The sequence below is a fragment of the Desarmillaria tabescens genome (assembly GCF_030435595.1).
Source record: "Desarmillaria tabescens strain CCBAS 213 chromosome Unknown EV420scaffold_7, whole genome shotgun sequence".
Lineage (NCBI taxonomy): Eukaryota > Fungi > Basidiomycota > Agaricomycetes > Agaricales > Physalacriaceae > Desarmillaria > Desarmillaria tabescens.
In genome coordinates, this window is record NW_026848306.1 from 376,939 (window position 1) to 392,587 (window position 15,649).

General features: G+C 48.3%; 7 protein-coding genes across 7 annotated transcripts; 3 read left to right on the forward strand and 4 right to left on the reverse strand.

The window, feature by feature from the left end:
* Positions 1-41: 41 nt before the first annotated feature.
* Positions 42-432, reverse strand: EV420DRAFT_1638488 (mitochondrial ribosomal protein L37-domain-containing protein; the record flags this gene model as incomplete). Its single annotated transcript, XM_060476833.1, has 2 exons — positions 42-274; positions 327-432. The coding sequence occupies 2 exons, from the start codon at positions 430-432 to the stop codon at positions 42-44; spliced, it is 339 nt and encodes a 112-aa protein (XP_060334866.1).
* An 819-nt stretch (positions 433-1,251) lies between these two features.
* On the reverse strand, positions 1,252-2,606 carry EV420DRAFT_1096369 (uncharacterized protein). The gene is made up of 3 exons (XM_060465804.1): positions 2,404-2,606; positions 2,284-2,348; positions 1,252-2,231 (listed from the first exon to the last, which is right to left on the reverse strand). The coding sequence occupies exon 3, from the start codon at positions 2,171-2,173 to the stop codon at positions 1,550-1,552; it is 624 nt and encodes a 207-aa protein (XP_060334867.1). The 5' UTR covers positions 2,174-2,231; positions 2,284-2,348; positions 2,404-2,606; the 3' UTR covers positions 1,252-1,549.
* Positions 2,607-3,000: 394 nt separating this feature from the next.
* EV420DRAFT_1518881 (phospholipase B) lies at positions 3,001-5,890 on the reverse strand. The gene is made up of 11 exons (XM_060472084.1): positions 5,207-5,890; positions 4,949-5,153; positions 4,859-4,888; positions 4,587-4,797; positions 4,367-4,534; positions 4,188-4,312; positions 3,956-4,135; positions 3,852-3,906; positions 3,629-3,798; positions 3,190-3,567; positions 3,001-3,138 (listed from the first exon to the last, which is right to left on the reverse strand). Exons 1-11 carry the CDS (start codon positions 5,649-5,651, stop codon positions 3,051-3,053), a joined length of 2,055 nt encoding a protein of 684 aa, XP_060334868.1. The 5' UTR covers positions 5,652-5,890; the 3' UTR covers positions 3,001-3,050.
* Positions 5,891-5,903: 13 nt separating this feature from the next.
* Positions 5,904-6,697, reverse strand: EV420DRAFT_1303341 (uncharacterized protein). Its single transcript, XM_060468433.1, has 4 exons — positions 6,587-6,697; positions 6,383-6,528; positions 6,060-6,332; positions 5,904-6,003 (listed from the first exon to the last, which is right to left on the reverse strand). The coding sequence occupies exons 1-3, from the start codon at positions 6,666-6,668 to the stop codon at positions 6,177-6,179; spliced, it is 384 nt and encodes a 127-aa protein (XP_060334869.1). The 5' UTR covers positions 6,669-6,697; the 3' UTR covers positions 5,904-6,003; positions 6,060-6,176.
* Positions 6,698-6,764: 67 nt separating this feature from the next.
* Positions 6,765-8,019, forward strand: EV420DRAFT_1518894 (uncharacterized protein). Its single transcript, XM_060472085.1, has 6 exons — positions 6,765-6,980; positions 7,049-7,086; positions 7,134-7,189; positions 7,210-7,214; positions 7,295-7,392; positions 7,530-8,019. Exons 1-6 carry the CDS (start codon positions 6,800-6,802, stop codon positions 7,653-7,655), a joined length of 504 nt encoding a protein of 167 aa, XP_060334870.1. The 5' UTR covers positions 6,765-6,799; the 3' UTR covers positions 7,656-8,019.
* A 370-nt stretch (positions 8,020-8,389) lies between these two features.
* On the forward strand, positions 8,390-10,282 carry EV420DRAFT_1638492 (Mif2/CENP-C like-domain-containing protein; the record flags this gene model as incomplete). The annotated part of the gene is made up of 7 exons (XM_060476834.1): positions 8,390-8,666; positions 8,717-9,307; positions 9,356-9,667; positions 9,724-9,798; positions 9,848-9,885; positions 9,939-10,029; positions 10,086-10,282. 7 exons carry the CDS (start codon positions 8,390-8,392, stop codon positions 10,280-10,282), a joined length of 1,581 nt encoding a protein of 526 aa, XP_060334871.1.
* Positions 10,283-13,615: 3,333 nt separating this feature from the next.
* Positions 13,616-15,473, forward strand: EV420DRAFT_1760847 (uncharacterized protein; the record flags this gene model as incomplete). Its single annotated transcript, XM_060480639.1, has 3 exons — positions 13,616-13,995; positions 14,047-14,180; positions 14,236-15,473. The coding sequence occupies exons 2-3, from the start codon at positions 14,063-14,065 to the stop codon at positions 15,471-15,473; spliced, it is 1,356 nt and encodes a 451-aa protein (XP_060334872.1). The 5' UTR covers positions 13,616-13,995; positions 14,047-14,062.
* Positions 15,474-15,649: the final 176 nt, after the last annotated feature.

The window sequence follows — 15,649 nt, forward strand, 5'->3', positions numbered from 1 at the left end:
CAGTATCCCACAAAAAGTGAAAAGCACGCTCACCCCACGCTCTATTGCGTCAACATAAAGTTCCTCTCCCGTATCTTCTGCTTATTCTCCAGCCTCCGCTTATACCGCTCCGCCCTCCCTCCAGGTCCATCATCTGGTATCACTCTTGGTTCCAGCAGCGTCCATAGCCAGTCCGGGTACTCTTCATCTGGCTTCGCGAGGACTGGCTCTTGGCCTTTGAGGTAATTCAGTCCTGTTAGAACCGTGTCGGCTGGACAGGAAGATTTTGGTGCTGCTGCCAAATTGAAAGTGAATGAAAAGCGTTTAGGCGAAACCAAGGAGCTTACCTGATGGAGCAGGCTTCTTAGCAGCAGAAGTAGCGGGTTCGGAATACCGCCGGATCTGGCATAGAGTATGTGGTATGCGGCGTAGGGAACAGGCTTGAAAAAACATAGATGGAGGTCGGTGGCTAGGTTCGGCGGGGAACGACCAATTTGGGAAGTTTCGATCATGTGATCTTTGACAATCCAGGCGCCCAGTATTTGAGTTTTGACCTGATTCTGAATCTTCGCGTCCAGTCGGTCTACCATGATTGTTTTAAAGGGTTACGATGCACAGGGATGGAATAAGTCGAACTACTTATCTGCCTCCATTTCATGACCTTGAGATTTTACGCCTTGGAATGGAGGTTCCGAAGGGATTTTTTCGTCCATTCTATCAGTACACTGGCGTACGCATACTTATCTGTACAACTATCAGATGATTCCATCGTAATGATTCCGAAGCTACAGCATGTGGATGTGTTGCTTTGACGACTTGTCTTCCTTGTATGGTCTCCTTCACCGTACGACGAAAGGGATAACTTGATGGTCAATTACAAGCTTAAGGGCAGCGAGTAAAAAAACTACGTCCTGGATTCAATGCTTTCCTCCCTCTATAGGTGGGTGGCTCACAGAGGAGAGTTACAACACATTCCTCTGATACGTGTTATTTCGTGGACATCCGAGGCCTCTTGAAGCCGGCTCTTAATGATTCGGGCCTCTGCTCTCTTCAGGCGGGACTCAAAATGTGGAAATCAGAAGCTCACTTAGACACGAGGTAAAGAAAAGAAAGTTATGCCCATCCGTGAGTCCGATGGCACTAGAGAACAATAGTATCAACGCACTAGCGGCAATTGACACACATCACTGATATGCCATTTTGTGCACGTTGTTTCGACATCCACTGGACCTGAGGCTCTACCACTCAGAGCTCATTGAGTACCAGCAAATGCTCGCAAAGATATAACCAAGAGGCTCGCGTCATAATTTAAGCCCAATATCTATGAGCTTCCGATAAAATATGTACATCCCGATATGAAGAACTAAAAAAAATGAGTACCCTAAATGATTGTATGATAGCATAGAAGATATAAAGTTAAGATGATGATGATCGGGGATCCTTTTGTTGGTGCTCCACCTCGCGTATCGTTTCAGTCTGACCGACATTCCTCGGTATAGCAGGTCCAATCTCCTCTTCCCAAACGCCCCCTTGCTCACGCCCAGCTTCCGAGTCTTCGTGAACGATAAGGTTACTCCTCCGCGGCTCCTGCTGTGGCATTGAATCTGTCATGCCCGACACTACGACAGCCCTGCTGGTCTTCGCTCGGGTGCTTCCACTGCTGTTCGACATCTTCTTCCAAGCTCCTTTCATCATTTTCCCGAGAGCCACGAAAGGGATCTTCGAATTCCTCTTGGGGGTCCCTACGGTCGTGCCCCCCTTCACTGGCGGACCGTCGCGCGTGCTCTTCTAGCTCAGTCTCTGTCCACATCCCGTTCCCCGACGGAACGGGAGGGGGCTCATCCCCGTACATGCCTCGACGCCGGCGCATTAGCTGACTGCGCGCGGCCACACCTAGAGGCGCCGTAGAACGTCTTCGCCGGGGAGCCATTTCCGGCAGAGGGGCGAATTTTACATTCATTGTTGTCGTTGGTAATGAAGTCGTAGACGAAGGCAAAGGTGCCGACCGATTTCGTATATCAAGGATTCCTTTGGGGGAGAGATTTGGTATCGTCATTTCCCCCGTGGCGGTGGGGGAAGAGCTGAGGGAGGAATTAACGGAGGAAGAATTGCTTTCAGGGGGATATTGCGCTGGTATATCGACTGTGAGCGGGTGTGACGCTGACGAGCCGGAAGAAACTGAGTCAAACGACATGCGTGAAGAGTATACGTGCAGATTGGGTATGGGATGGGGTAATGAATGATAGTGTATGCTAGCCGGAAAACGGTTGTTAAATGACTCCATGGAAAGAAAAATGTACTCACTGTCTGGACAGTCGATAAGCTCGTCGTTGGATGCACCGTAAAAATGTGATACTGTAGAATGAAGCCTAATCCCCACTTAACATTTCATGAGTACTATCAAGCAAGCACAAAGTCACTCACAAGAAACAGTCGACTCCCGGATAATGCAAACGCAGCCCCCTCCAACACCTGAATTAGGGATTAACGAGTCGTGGTATATATGTTGGCCACTGCTGAGATGGGTGCGGAGGGAAAGAAGGGTAGAATGCGATGCGATCCTGTAGCCGCTAGGGGCCGGAAAGGAAGGCCGATCGATGGAGTAAAAAGAATGGCTGGCGAGCGTCGCTTGAGGAGGTAAGTAGAAAAAAAGAAGAGCGGGGTATGTATACGTCTATGCCAAACAATTAACTGTCCTCGTCAACGTCGTCGTAGACACTTGAACAGGTGCACCCATGTGCCGTGATATGTTACGTTCAGGGCATTCCATCCGGAAGTGGAATATAAATTTGTCTAGTCTCCGCTGGGAAATGCCGGTCGTCACTGGTCCGGTCGCTATCCCGCTTAGGGTCTTTCAATTTTGCGGATCGTACAGTGCTTAGATCACCGAGAGAAGGTGAGAAGGTGGAGAAAAACATAATAAAAAGCGTGCCTAGCTTCGCTTTGGTGCGCGATTTCAAAAGCTCTCTGAGCAATGGACGGGAAGTTCATTATGATACGTACACTTGATGATACAGGTAGTACTAGCTTGCGACGAGTTAGGACTATTAATACGTACGTTAAAATGCTTGCTAGTCGGATGTTTGCGATGCCGACTTAGTCAATGTGTGGTACTGTACGGGCTTTTTAGTTTGCTTCTTCCTTCGATACAGATAAATTCTACGATTCGATCAGTACTCAGCTACGCGAGAAAGAAAACGTAGAACGTACATGCCAGCAACGAGCACAATCAATGCCACGACACCACCAACTATGCCTCCAATAATGGCTGCTTTATGCCGTTGGAAATAGCTCTGCGAATCTGGATCAACGAATACATATTTTCTGTTGGACAATTCCGACTTTGTTGGCGGGTTCGTCGGGTCGAAGCAGTATTGTTTGAAACACTTCGAACACACGTCTGATCGCGATATTGAAGGCGTTGACTTTAGCCGTGCTCGGTCAATAGCTGCGCATTGTAGGCATTCCCCAAAGTTGGAATCAGGCGAGTTGGAGCTGGGTACAAACCCTCCAATGGTGTTGGAGAAGACCTGCTCGATGAAAAGCTGGCTATGTTTCTGCGTGTAAGATAATTTGAAGGTGTCGGTGCTGTAGGTCACCGTCAGTACAGATGCATGAGGCTGACACGAGCATCAATTATTACACTTACTTAGTGACCGGATTATCCCCTGTCAAAGGCGGAGAATTTGGTAAGTAGACGACGAGCGGATATTCTGGAGGTGATTGCTGTGGATCGCAACCGAAGAAAGTGGGTCTTTGATTGGCACCCGCATCGATGAATGCCTGAACGGTGGAAGGTATCGGAGGAAATTGTTGATGCTAATAACAAAGGTCAGTCATAGGCGAGGACGCTAAGAATGGGTCTAACTGACCGTGTCATTGAGCAGTTTCGACGTTCTGTTCGCCGTGAAGATAGCACTTTCGCCACTGAAACTAGTTCAGGGATGGCAGGATTCTAAGAAAAGAAGCCGCCTACCTTGGCCAGTTATTATCGTCATTGGCGTTCGAATCTACGCCTACGATGACGTCAAGGCCTCTAGCCTTGACTAGTAAAGGACCGAAAGGCACGACCTCGCCGTTGGATCCTCCGTCGATGAGCTCCAGCCAGTCGCTGTTTGTATCCACGAATGTAGAGGGCGCAACATTCCTAAAAGAGCTGTTCACAAGTTAGGTTACAACGAGAAGCTATGTATCCGAGTTAAACGTACTTGGGCCAGTTCGCGACGTCATCATCTTGGGTTCGAACATCCTCTAATAGCCGCGCCAATAGATGTGTCACAACCTCAAAATACTCGCTGTTCATCAATTGCTCCCTACGCTCGTCGAGGATTTGCTACATCCAAACATTGCATCAGACACGCTATCACCCAGGCTGACACAATCTTACATTGAACAGACTCGAACTAGTTCCCATCACAAACCCAGTTTCATCAAGACCTTCGAGACAGGCCTGATCATTCACAGGCTTTCCATTAGTCAGATTGGACCCGGCGAATTTGAGATCTATGGCGGCGGAAAGACTTGGGTCAAACGAAGCCAGCTCCAGCGGAGAGAACTGTCAGAACGCGTTATTAGAAGAAGTACTCGATGACGCATCGGATTCATACCTCGAAGACTGCGGCTTCGGGTGGCAAGACGCCAGTATAATTCGATCCATTTGGCCGGGAGTTTGCTAGAATGATAGGAAATGGAACACTCTGCTGCTGGTACACCTGAGATGTAGGTATATCAGACCAGAGTTGTCCGGCTCCATGAGCAGAATCGTTCGTAAAGAAGTTTTCCCTATTGGTTTGATTTAAGAAATGGTACGACAGTGCGCTTGGCAGGAGAAAATATGTTGAGTCGCCAGATGTGAGCATAAAAGGAAAAAGAACCATACCGAGACCAAGGATCCGTTAAGCTAGTGTCGCTACACGCACACAAAAGGAACCGTTAGTGTACGCCACGTAAACGCGGGAAGTGGACTCACATCCCCTTACTGGCTTTCGCGATGACGCTATACATAATACTACCGTAATATGCTTGATTATCGTCGTTAAATATATTCTTGCCGTCAGGGAGGAAAAGGTCTAAATCGAGAAGCCACCCTGCCAGTTCGTCTCCGTTCCCGAAAACCATATCCTGCATAGTGGGGAAATCGTTCGAGTATAGTGAAGATGTGAGCCAAGATCCACCTGTTGAAACTCTGCCATGAGCAGACGTCACTATTTGTATGCATAGTGCTCACCTGACAACCCGGCTATGTATGATGCAACCTGGAGTAGGCCTCCCGTTCCCGCTTGTTTCGCGGAGACGTTGCGCGCGTCCAAAGAATTAAGGACGCCGGCGCCATACAAGCTTGCGCGAAATCCTCCCCCACTCAGTGCTATACCGACCCTGGGAGCGCTGTCTGCAGACAAAGACAGATTATATCCCAGATTGGAGCCATTGCCTATCCACGTATTCCAAGCGTCTAGTGTCACGCGTTCTCGGCCTTGGATGTAGTCGATCTCGCTTGGATTCAGGCTCTGGTTTTGAGCAGAGAAAACGCGGAGGAGAGAAGTTTGTGGACATGTTATCCCCGTGGAGGGCGCATAGTCTGTCACTGAAAGTCCTTGGGCGGTCACACGTGCAAGACTGAGCGTCAGGACGACTAGAAGCTGAGGTAAGAGGCTGCTAGAAAACTGCAACATCGAGTGGGGGGAAGAACAAGCACTGCCAGTAGTTTTGTTTATCGGTGAGGTTTTTATCCTTACGTTGAAAGATCATCAGGCAACCCGAAGTTTTGTTCGGAGTATTCAGCCTATCGCAACGGCATCTTCTCGCCCTGATAGTGATATTAACCATCATGGACCTGTTTCATCCGGAGCGCTGACTAGCGAAACCTTAGTGGGCGAATTTGAACGCCGATCTATATGAAATGTGGCACAGATCTAGGCGAAGGGATGCCGTTCGACGCGAGCGGCGAAGTAGAAGGAAGTTGACACTAGGCGCAAATACGCTGGAAAGCAAATGGAATTATATTTACAGCTTTATGATACAAGTCTAAAATGGGAAAAATAAGAATTAGGATATTGGAAGCAGAAGAATGTTGAACGTACCTCGGGGAAGGGGGCGGCTATAGCACGCTCAGTTCCCTGGGCTTCTTCCCTGTAGGCGCCTCTACTGAGGTAGGGACACTCGATGGGTCAGCTACAGCTAGCTCACTCGAGGACGCCTTATTTTTGCCCTGCCCTTGCCGTTGACCAGCCGCTTTCCTCATGACCCCTGAGGAAATGTTCTGGAGTAAGGCCTCCATTTGTCGCAAATTTTCCAAACGCCACCCGTTCTTCCTCCTTGGTCAGATGAACATCGCGCGCGACATAAGGTTTGAGCTAGGGTCGGTCAGAACATATCGCGAGGAGAATCGGGAGGTCCAGCGCACAGGTGATGATTCTATTGCTTCAATGGGAGGTGCAATGAATATACGGACTTTCTCATCCAGCAAGCGGTATTTTGCTTTGCCACGGATTACATGTTTACCGGGTGCACCGGTTCGAGGGCCACCTGGCAAGGCCGATTGTCTGGTACCTGTTATACGACCAGTCGTCAGTTCGCGTGTTTCATAGCTTCTATAGCGAGTACTGACCTTTGTAGAAGTCCTTTCCGGCACGTTTCGAGGTGAGAGGCCGCCGTGACGCCTTTGAGAGTCGCGCCAATGTCGGGAACATGAAAAGAGAGAAATTTCAAGGCGTGAGGGAAAGCAGCAAAAAGTTCCCACGATCAGTCCGTCGATCACCTTCCTCTTTCTGCGAAGTTTCTGCTCTCTGCTCCCTGACTAGTACAACTCTACTACACTTCAATGGGAAAGAAGAATTCAGATTTTTCTTCAGCTTCATCTAGTCGTGGAAAACGCGGTAAGGCTGCTGGCCGTGGCCGCTCTCGTGGATCAGGATTCAAGCGTGGCGGGAGGAATGTTGCCGGCTCTGATGAACGCCCGGAAAGTGCAATAGACAACGTAGATGAAAACAGCGCCGATGATGGTGGAGACGATGAAGAAGGCTGGTATTCTTCTTTAATTTTTGCATCCGGGCATTTATTCTATCTGCAGATGACGACACTATCATCAAAGTACCGGTCGCTATGTGGGTTAGTTCGTCAGCGCCATCAAAGGTTCATGCTTGACTCTAGACCAGGACTTTGACCATTGTGACCCACGACGATGTTCAGGGAAGAAGCTCGCAGCGATTGGGTCTAATACAAGAGCTTAAGAGTGGGTTCGCGATTTCGAGGAATCGTGGTCTCGTCAGTCTTATTTCACTTCTTGCATGATACCAGCGCTCATATGTCAAACTAGTCCTAAAGGGACAGTCAGTTATATCTCCTGCAGATCGAGAAATCGTTGAACAATGCGGACTTGCTGTTGTCGAGTGCTCTTGGGCTCGTCTCGATGACGTTCCTTTCTCCAAAATAGCGAGTCCTCACTGAACGTCTCTGTGAGTCATATATATCTTGTGCAAATGCAGGGCTTATGCATACTCTCTTCAAAGTACCCTACCTGATTGCTACCAATCCCACAAATTACTGGGAAGCCATGGCGGCTCAACTGTGTCGAAGCGTTGGCCGCTGCCTTTTACATCACCGGCTTCGACTCATACGCCGAGAAACTGCTGTCGGGTTTTGGATGGGGCGGATCATTTTGGAGCGTCAACAAGTAATTTTTTCTTTCCTACAAGCCATCATCGCTTATATTCTACTGCGCAGGACTGTATATAGAACAATACAGGACATGCACTTCATCTGCAGAAATCAGTGAAGCTCAGGAAAAGATAATCAAAGACTTGGAGCAAAGCTGGGAGGACTCTCGCCGGGAGAAGGGTAAGCTTTACGCATGTGGGATCGTATAATGTCTCATCCCATCACCAGATAATACCGGAGATGACTGAAGATCTTCTGGTTAGAAATCCGAACCATCAATATCCCGAGAGCTGATGAAGAAGATCCTCCAGCATCTAGTGACGACGATGAGGGGCATCGTTGATTAAATTAATACTACCAGGACGATGTAGCCAACAAGGTGGTCAGCCTATCTATGTAATGTAAAGTTTTCGATATTGGTGACAGTAATGTCTAGGTGCACTCGAACAAGATGGTTTGAGGCTTACTTCCAGTAACATACGAGAATGACTCGAATAACTGAATTAGTTCAACTGCGCCGCTTTCATAGCAAATTCGGAGATATACCCAATATTCAGGAGTTCCATATCTCTGGAGAGAACACGTAGCAGCTGGCTGAGAGCTCAAGCATTCAAATATTCATGTAAATACCTGGAATTAGTGGGTCGTTCCTAAATCCCGATTTGGCAATTCGAGTGACACCCCTGATTGAAGCCAAACACGACCACACGCGTCACAATTTGTCCCACGCCTCTTCGTTTGTTTCTTTGACCACATGCCTTCGACCCCACGACGCAGCAGCGTCGGCACCTCAAGACGAGATAAACCTCATGTACCCTACCGTGGTGACAACCCAGACGTTGGAAAGAAGACGGGTGTCACCGTTAAACGAGTGACTGCCCGCGGCGACGGTTTCGAACCGTTCGAGCAGCTACTACAGCAAGCTGACCAGCGAACGCCACCGGCGAAGAGGAGTAAGAGACGACGAGATTCTGAACCGGAAGAGGATATTGTGGATGAGGATGGTGAACAGGATATGGAGCTGGATGATAGTAAGTCAAGAGCTGTATTGAAATCACTCAGATTACGACAAGTTGAACAGGTCCCATTCATTACATTGCCAACAGCCGAAAACCTGCTACACCCTCGTCCTCAAGACGCATAGGCTCTTCTTCACGTCCAGTTGCTAGAGTATCTGATGTGGACTTTGATGAAGTCCCGTCACCTCGCCCTCAGTCCAGTCGCTCCAACGGCCGGGGACGGTCTCGATTATCAGAAACGGTGACCGCTCGCGATCTGGAAGATGAAGAACCCGAACAGTATGAAGATCAAGACGGTGGCGCGATGAATAATGGAGACTACGACGATCTCGACAAAGATGATATGCCGTCACCACAGCAAACTAGTTTCATGGAGATGGACCGTGATGATGACGATGAACAGCAGGGAGACGCTGATGATGTCCCTCCTGTTGTTACTTCACCCAACAAGTCTAAAAAGGGCAAACAGCGAGTCACACTGGAGGAGCCGGAAGAAGACGTTGAGGCCGGTATTGCTCACGAACTCGAACAGCTGGATCGGGAGGTTCTGTCAGACGACGACGAAGAGCCATCTCAGAAAAAGGTGCGAGTAGAGAAGGCGAAAGCGAAGAAGGCCCTTAGTACTAGCAGCCGTCGACTAAAAGAGAACCGTAGTGTGTTGTCAATTCTTGCTTTATATTTTACGGTTAATGTTTTGTCAGGCATAACGCCTGAAGGCGTGCGGCGAAGCCAGAGAAGACCTTGTAAACCTCTGCAGTGGTGGCGTTTAGAGAAGCGAGTGTATGGCCGCGTGACCGAAGGGCGTATTCTAGTTCCTGAAGTCAAGGAAATCCGACGGTTGGCCCCGGAGCCTGTCGAGCCCCTCGGTGCGAAGAAGAGAAAGCGATCAACCCGAAGCAAGAGTAAAGCACCTGCGGAGTATGCCGATCCTAATCCTGAGAAAGGCTGGGACGACGAGACCAATACACACTGCGAAGTACTTGGGTATCCCGACGGCCAACCCCGCATGCGGCGTGAGTTTTTGTACCTCAGTGTTTCATGCATAGCTGATATACGTGTACTCTTCCAGGCATTGCATGCACGGCACGAATGGTTCATGTCCAGCAAGCTGCAAATAGCAACTGGTTCTTTGAGAAGATCTTCGGTGATGGGAATTTCATGGCTGCTGGGCAAATGCTTATTCCACCGCGAAGTCGCAAAGCAATCTAAACGTTCAAAGGACAACACCTATGTATGTTCCATGGAACTTCTTAGGTTCTCCGGTGGTATTTATTTCATTCTCAGATCTTCTATATCATCGAGGGCGCTATCAACCTGAGAATTCATGAAACCAGCATGATTCTTTGTGCGGGCGCCATGTTCATGGTCCCTCGAGGTAAGTAACATGTGCCACCCCTGACATTAGGACGCATGTCTTGATTTTTATCTCAGGCAATGCATACTTCATCGAAAATATTGCCGAGCGGGACGCCAAGCTGTTCTTCAGCCAGGCCCGTGAAGACACCTCATCTGAACTGTCCCGACCTGTTTCGGCAGGCGGGAGGTCATCGAGTGCTGGAGCGCGAGCTGGGGAACCTCCGAATGTTGAGAATCCCGTTCCGAAGAGGGCTGCGTCGTCAAAGATTTGAATGTTTAATTGAGGAACGTTATTCTCTGATTGTTTTCCCTCTTATTTGGATTTTATTCACACCATTCTATCACATCACGTATTATTATTATGTTCAGCTTCTGCGTCTCGATCTGTACGGTAGCTATATTCAAGCGCATCGTGTTGTATTTCTATTCGCCAGTACATACATAAGCTCGAGCGCTGCGCTGAAAGTGCGCTAGCAGATCCACAGTGTCGGTGTGTTCAAGCCAGGGAGTAGCCTATCAGCTGGGCCCGCCGCAGTGAACCATGTATTAGAGTTTGTCTTCCGCTCGGTGGACTTCGTTCACCGTGATGAAGATTCAGGGAAACGCTTGCGTGATTGCCTGCCTTTGGGCGGATACACAATCTTGAACACAGCTACGGAGCGCCTTCGGAAAGGGGAGGTCACCGAAGTGCAAAAATAAGGATGCTATCTTGAGCCGAACCTAAACAGTACCAATGCAATTCCTTTGTATACGATGATGGGGACCTCATAAGAATGACTGAGTTTGACTGAGTACGGACACTGTTGTCCTCTTTGCGCATGTACTATGCTACCCGCGCCCGGATGTTATTGCAACGAAAGGATCTCCGATGATATGTGGCGCGTCATGCCGTTCTCGGCCATCATCCACTTTATTGTTCTGACATAAGCAGTTTATAAGTCCGAGTGCCACAATTGGACCAACTCCATCAAAACTCCCTCGGACTATGTTGGAGTAAGTCTTCGAGAAACAACGCAGAAGCATCTCGCTAGTTTTAAGATTGACGTTGAAGCTCAGAGAGCTTTGTTGCAAAGAATACGATGGGTCCAGCACTCAGGAGGCAATGTGCTCATATCATACAGTATGCTCATTGCTTTCTTGTTGTTCTGACCTTGATTACTTATGGTTGGCGACCTTATAGGTCGACTTCCACAAAACCACTTCCAGCTGTTGTCTGGGCCTGTCACTTTCTGTATATCTCCTGTATAATTAACTTAAATTCGTCCCCACAGACCTGACTTTGTGTACAAGACAGATCCTAGATTGATTCTGGGAGTATGCATCTATCTACGAGAGACTCGGACATCTGGTTTCTCTGGATCATATAACGCTTCCTATAGCGCAACAAAAACACCGAAGTCGCTAAATTTACCCAACTCAGTTTTTTGGGCGATTCTACCAGTGGAAGCCGCTCACATCTATTCATCTGCGCCATCTAACAACTCCGGAGCCCGCATTTGATAGGCATTTATCATCTTGACTCCATCCAACAGTAACTTGAAAGGAGATTCGACTTCCTGTGTTATCAGAAACGCCCGGTTTCTTTAATGACTAGTTACGCCTCAAATCCTGCACCGCCGCTAGCCTCGCGTAAACCTGTGCATCATGTATCATGGCCCATAGTACCTGCTCCCAGCGCAGTACATTGATCACGTCAAGCTGATTTATAGATTTTCGAAGCCTACTACAGCGCCTCTCGGCATAACTAGGCATAACTAATGCTGAATTGTGGAGAATCATACTTGGCTTGTCTATCTCGAGGGGCGTGTTGTGGTCCGTGGAATTCAACCATCTGTCCAGACTATACCAATCACAAGTTCATTAAGCAGTGATTTTCCGAATGTCAGGACCTTAACTGTTTCTGGGTTCTGGCCGATTTCAGAAGCTATGCCCATCATCTTTTAGCTATACCGGGTTTGTCGGTCTGATTATCTTATCCTGAACTGCCACTATCATCTTTTCGGGAATGGATTCGCAGGGACTTGGAGCCTCGCCATCAGCGTTTCACTGACGTACAAATCAGGCCTCCCTGCATGCGATGCAACATTATTGAGGCGCTTCCGTCCGCTTCCTTGATACATATCTCTCACGAATCGGGGCTTCTACGCCGAAGTCGTTCTCCCTGCCAGTAAAGTGATGGTTATTGTCTTGCTTTAGTAGGAAATCACGATTTCTAAAATGGCTGTTACAAATCTGCGATGAAACCATTTCGTTTGCTACAAGGGGTAGGCATCCCTTTTTTGTGTTTTTTAGCCGGTCCTGATGCTGCGATCTACCTCAGCATGCCATGCGCTCACACGAGCCCACGAATCCCGAGCATGGGTGACTCAGTATCAAGGTCCTCAGAACTCGCTGAAAGTCATATCTGCATTTATGACACCGTTTGCGTGTATCGGAGGTAGTAGCGACGAGGATGAGATAGTTTACCTCGTATAATGGTGTTCAGTTGCATCTCTCATGGACGCCGCTTCGGACCCGTTCCCCACGGTATATCCATAACTGGCAAGCTGAGTATTTGTATCGGGTCAGATCGTCCATTTATATGAGGCAGATCCTACAAGGTTTTTACCTCGTGGCCTCTCATAGTGCTATGAGAATATTGCGTTTCTGACTCACTGCGCCTCCTCTTAAAGAATTGCCCTTCCCCGCTGCTCGACTGCCCTTCTAGTTCATACCTGCCAGAGAATCCCTTTCATAATGCCTGTGCTCCCATTCTTCTCTTCGTGTTTTTCTCGGAGCCGGGATTCTCTAACTATGCCTGACTACTATCGCACCACTCGCGTGGAGAATTATGGTCCTTATTTAAGGACTGCGCAGTCGAGTCCGGAGCTATGTGTTTGTTTCTTTCCCTATCTCAACTTCATGGTCCTGAAAAGTTTTCAGAATCGTCGCGGCGCTACGACACAGAACAATCAGGAAGACAGGTCCAGCTTCCTTTTGGTGAGCCCGCACTTCAGTAGCGCATCTTTGGTTATCTGACGGTTTCATTAGCCTGACTTTGACGACGGAGACTTTCGGTCTGAATGCGACACCGATACTCGTCACAAACGGCACGGCTTCCAGGTGTTTGGGGTATTGCCGACCCTTTCAACTCAGGCTACTCTTAACGACGCTTTACAGAGAGTCCTTTCCATCTTCAAACGGCGAAGTCGAAAACACAGCCATACGCGGTACTGAGGTGACATTTGTAGTTGGGCGGACATCAATCTTCTTGCACATTAATCATTAAATTATGGCTCTTTTTAGACTATATATGCATCATCCTACTAGTATTGTAGTCAGTAACTAAGATATGCGATCATCTAGAATATTTCCTATAACAAACGATGGTACTTGTACCTAGACTCGGACTGTTTGTAAGTAAAAAATCCGAAGTAGTTATAAAGTACTTGGATGCTGATCTGACTTGCCTGCCAATGACATGAGTGACCTGCGACCCTTGGACCGACAAGCAATGTACGTGTACAAGCTTGGAGAGTGCGGTCATACGGCATCAGTATCGAAGAAGGTCACATCAATCCGTCAAACCCGAAAGCGGGTCCAAATATAGGCCCGTAAGCGATATCCACGTGGCTTGTACAACGTCCTCCTTCACTGCTAACAAAGCCTCCGGGTCCCAGGCAGGCGTCTGCGGTATGTTTCAAATTGCAGCATCCATTACCGAACAATGCGGAACCTCTCGTTTTTTTCGAGTTCCCATACCGACCAGCACGTAAATTATGCAGACAGTAACGCACTTCCTCAACGATGTAACAAGCGGAACGTGTTCTTCGCCGGGTTTTTTCCTACAATACAAGGAACATCATGCATCAGTCCTCATGTCTGAAGGATCCTTGACGCGATGTCGTACTCAGGGTAAGGTTCCCCTTAGCCGCAGCTTCGACGCATACATATGTTTCACTTTCACGAAACCGAAACAACCTTGTCTTTGCCATCTTCGCTTCTAGGTCTGTGGGTATTTCTTCCTTAACTCTTCAATTTTCTCACTAGCTTTCAGATAGAGTTTAGGCACCATGTCAGTTCTACTAAAGAGTATTTTACCCGTGCTCGGCAAAACTCAACTCGAACCCGGCTTCAGGTCGCCAAGTCAACATGCCACGCAAGAGACCTGTGCTCCAGCTGGGAAATCAGGTTGGTGTTTTTCTCTTGGCCGTGCCCAGTTATACTGACTAGAGAGTATTACTAGCTATATCGACAATACCGAATGAAATCTTGTCAGAAATCTTCGTTGCCTATTCCCAGTCTCAGGTTCATAGCGTATGGGATGTGAAGGAAGGCCCTCGACTGTTGGAGACGATATGCACTTTATGGAGAGATATTACTATATCCTCTCCTCGTGTGTGGTCTTCCTTTGCCGTGGTTGCAGAAGAGGACACTGGCTGCTCGAAGATGGTCAGCGCGCTGCAAATCTATCTCTCTCGCTCTGCCAGCTGTCCACTCTCGTTCACTTTCACAAGCCGGTCCATGATTAGCAGGTCCCACCTTCTACTTGACGTACTTGTGTCACATTCGGACCGTTGGACGAACGTCACTTTTGACATGCCGCTATCATTGTATCGATTTCTCACGCCGATTCACAATCGCCTTCCTCTCTTACATTCTCTGTCCCTCAAAGATACTTCTCCGTTCCAAAACGACGGTGTACTCACCGACCTCAACCTATTCCAATTCGCTCCGCGATTGCAAAAGCTGACGCTTTGTGGATTTTGGAACACCATGCAGGATTCGTTTCCTTGGCATCAGTTAACCTTTTTCTGCGACGAAAGTGTACAGTGCACCACGCCCCCAGACATACTATTTTCCATGTCCCATTTGGAGGAGCTAATCTACCGGCCAACCGCCAAGAGCATCCTGACAACGCCTGAGGTGCATGTTCTACCGCAGTTAAAGAGGATCCGTGTACTATCAGGGTATCATCTGAATGCCTTCCTTGATAGTGTATCAACGCCTTCTGTTCAGGAGATCACGTTGGATGACATGTGTTTCCGCTATGAGACGAAATGTGTCACGAAAATCCTTCAAAACCTTCTCATGCGCTCTAGAGCGTGCTTGAAGATGCTGAATATCGATCACCTTGCGTATGGTGATGCCTCGCATCTTTTGCATTTATTCCAATGCACTCCTCATTTGACGACCCTCAATATACGATACTGGTCTTCCCCAGAGCTATCGAAGCTGTGTAGAGGGCTGGTGGAGGACCGCGGTATCCTGCCCGACCTGCAAACTCTCAGCTTGCAAAGCGACCTCACGACTGCCGTTTATGATGTTGTAGACCTGATAAGATACCGTTGGCGTCCCATGTCTGGTAATGGCAAGCAGCTGCAGTCGGTCAAGCTCTCGGGTTATCCCATCTATGATATTTCGTCCCTCTCGAGCTTGCGAAGATTCTCCGAAGAGGGATTGGATGTGTGCTTTGGCATGTAATCACTTGTATAGAGAGTCTTATTTCACTTTTACTGTCAATTAATGTGATTCTCAGGGAAAAGCACCTAGCAAATTAATCTCTGAATACGTTGGGAGAAGCGCTGAGGCGGGACGTTTCAGAAATGTCCGTCTCATCCCGCCTCTTCTGCGAAACACATGGTTAACACAGTACAGTA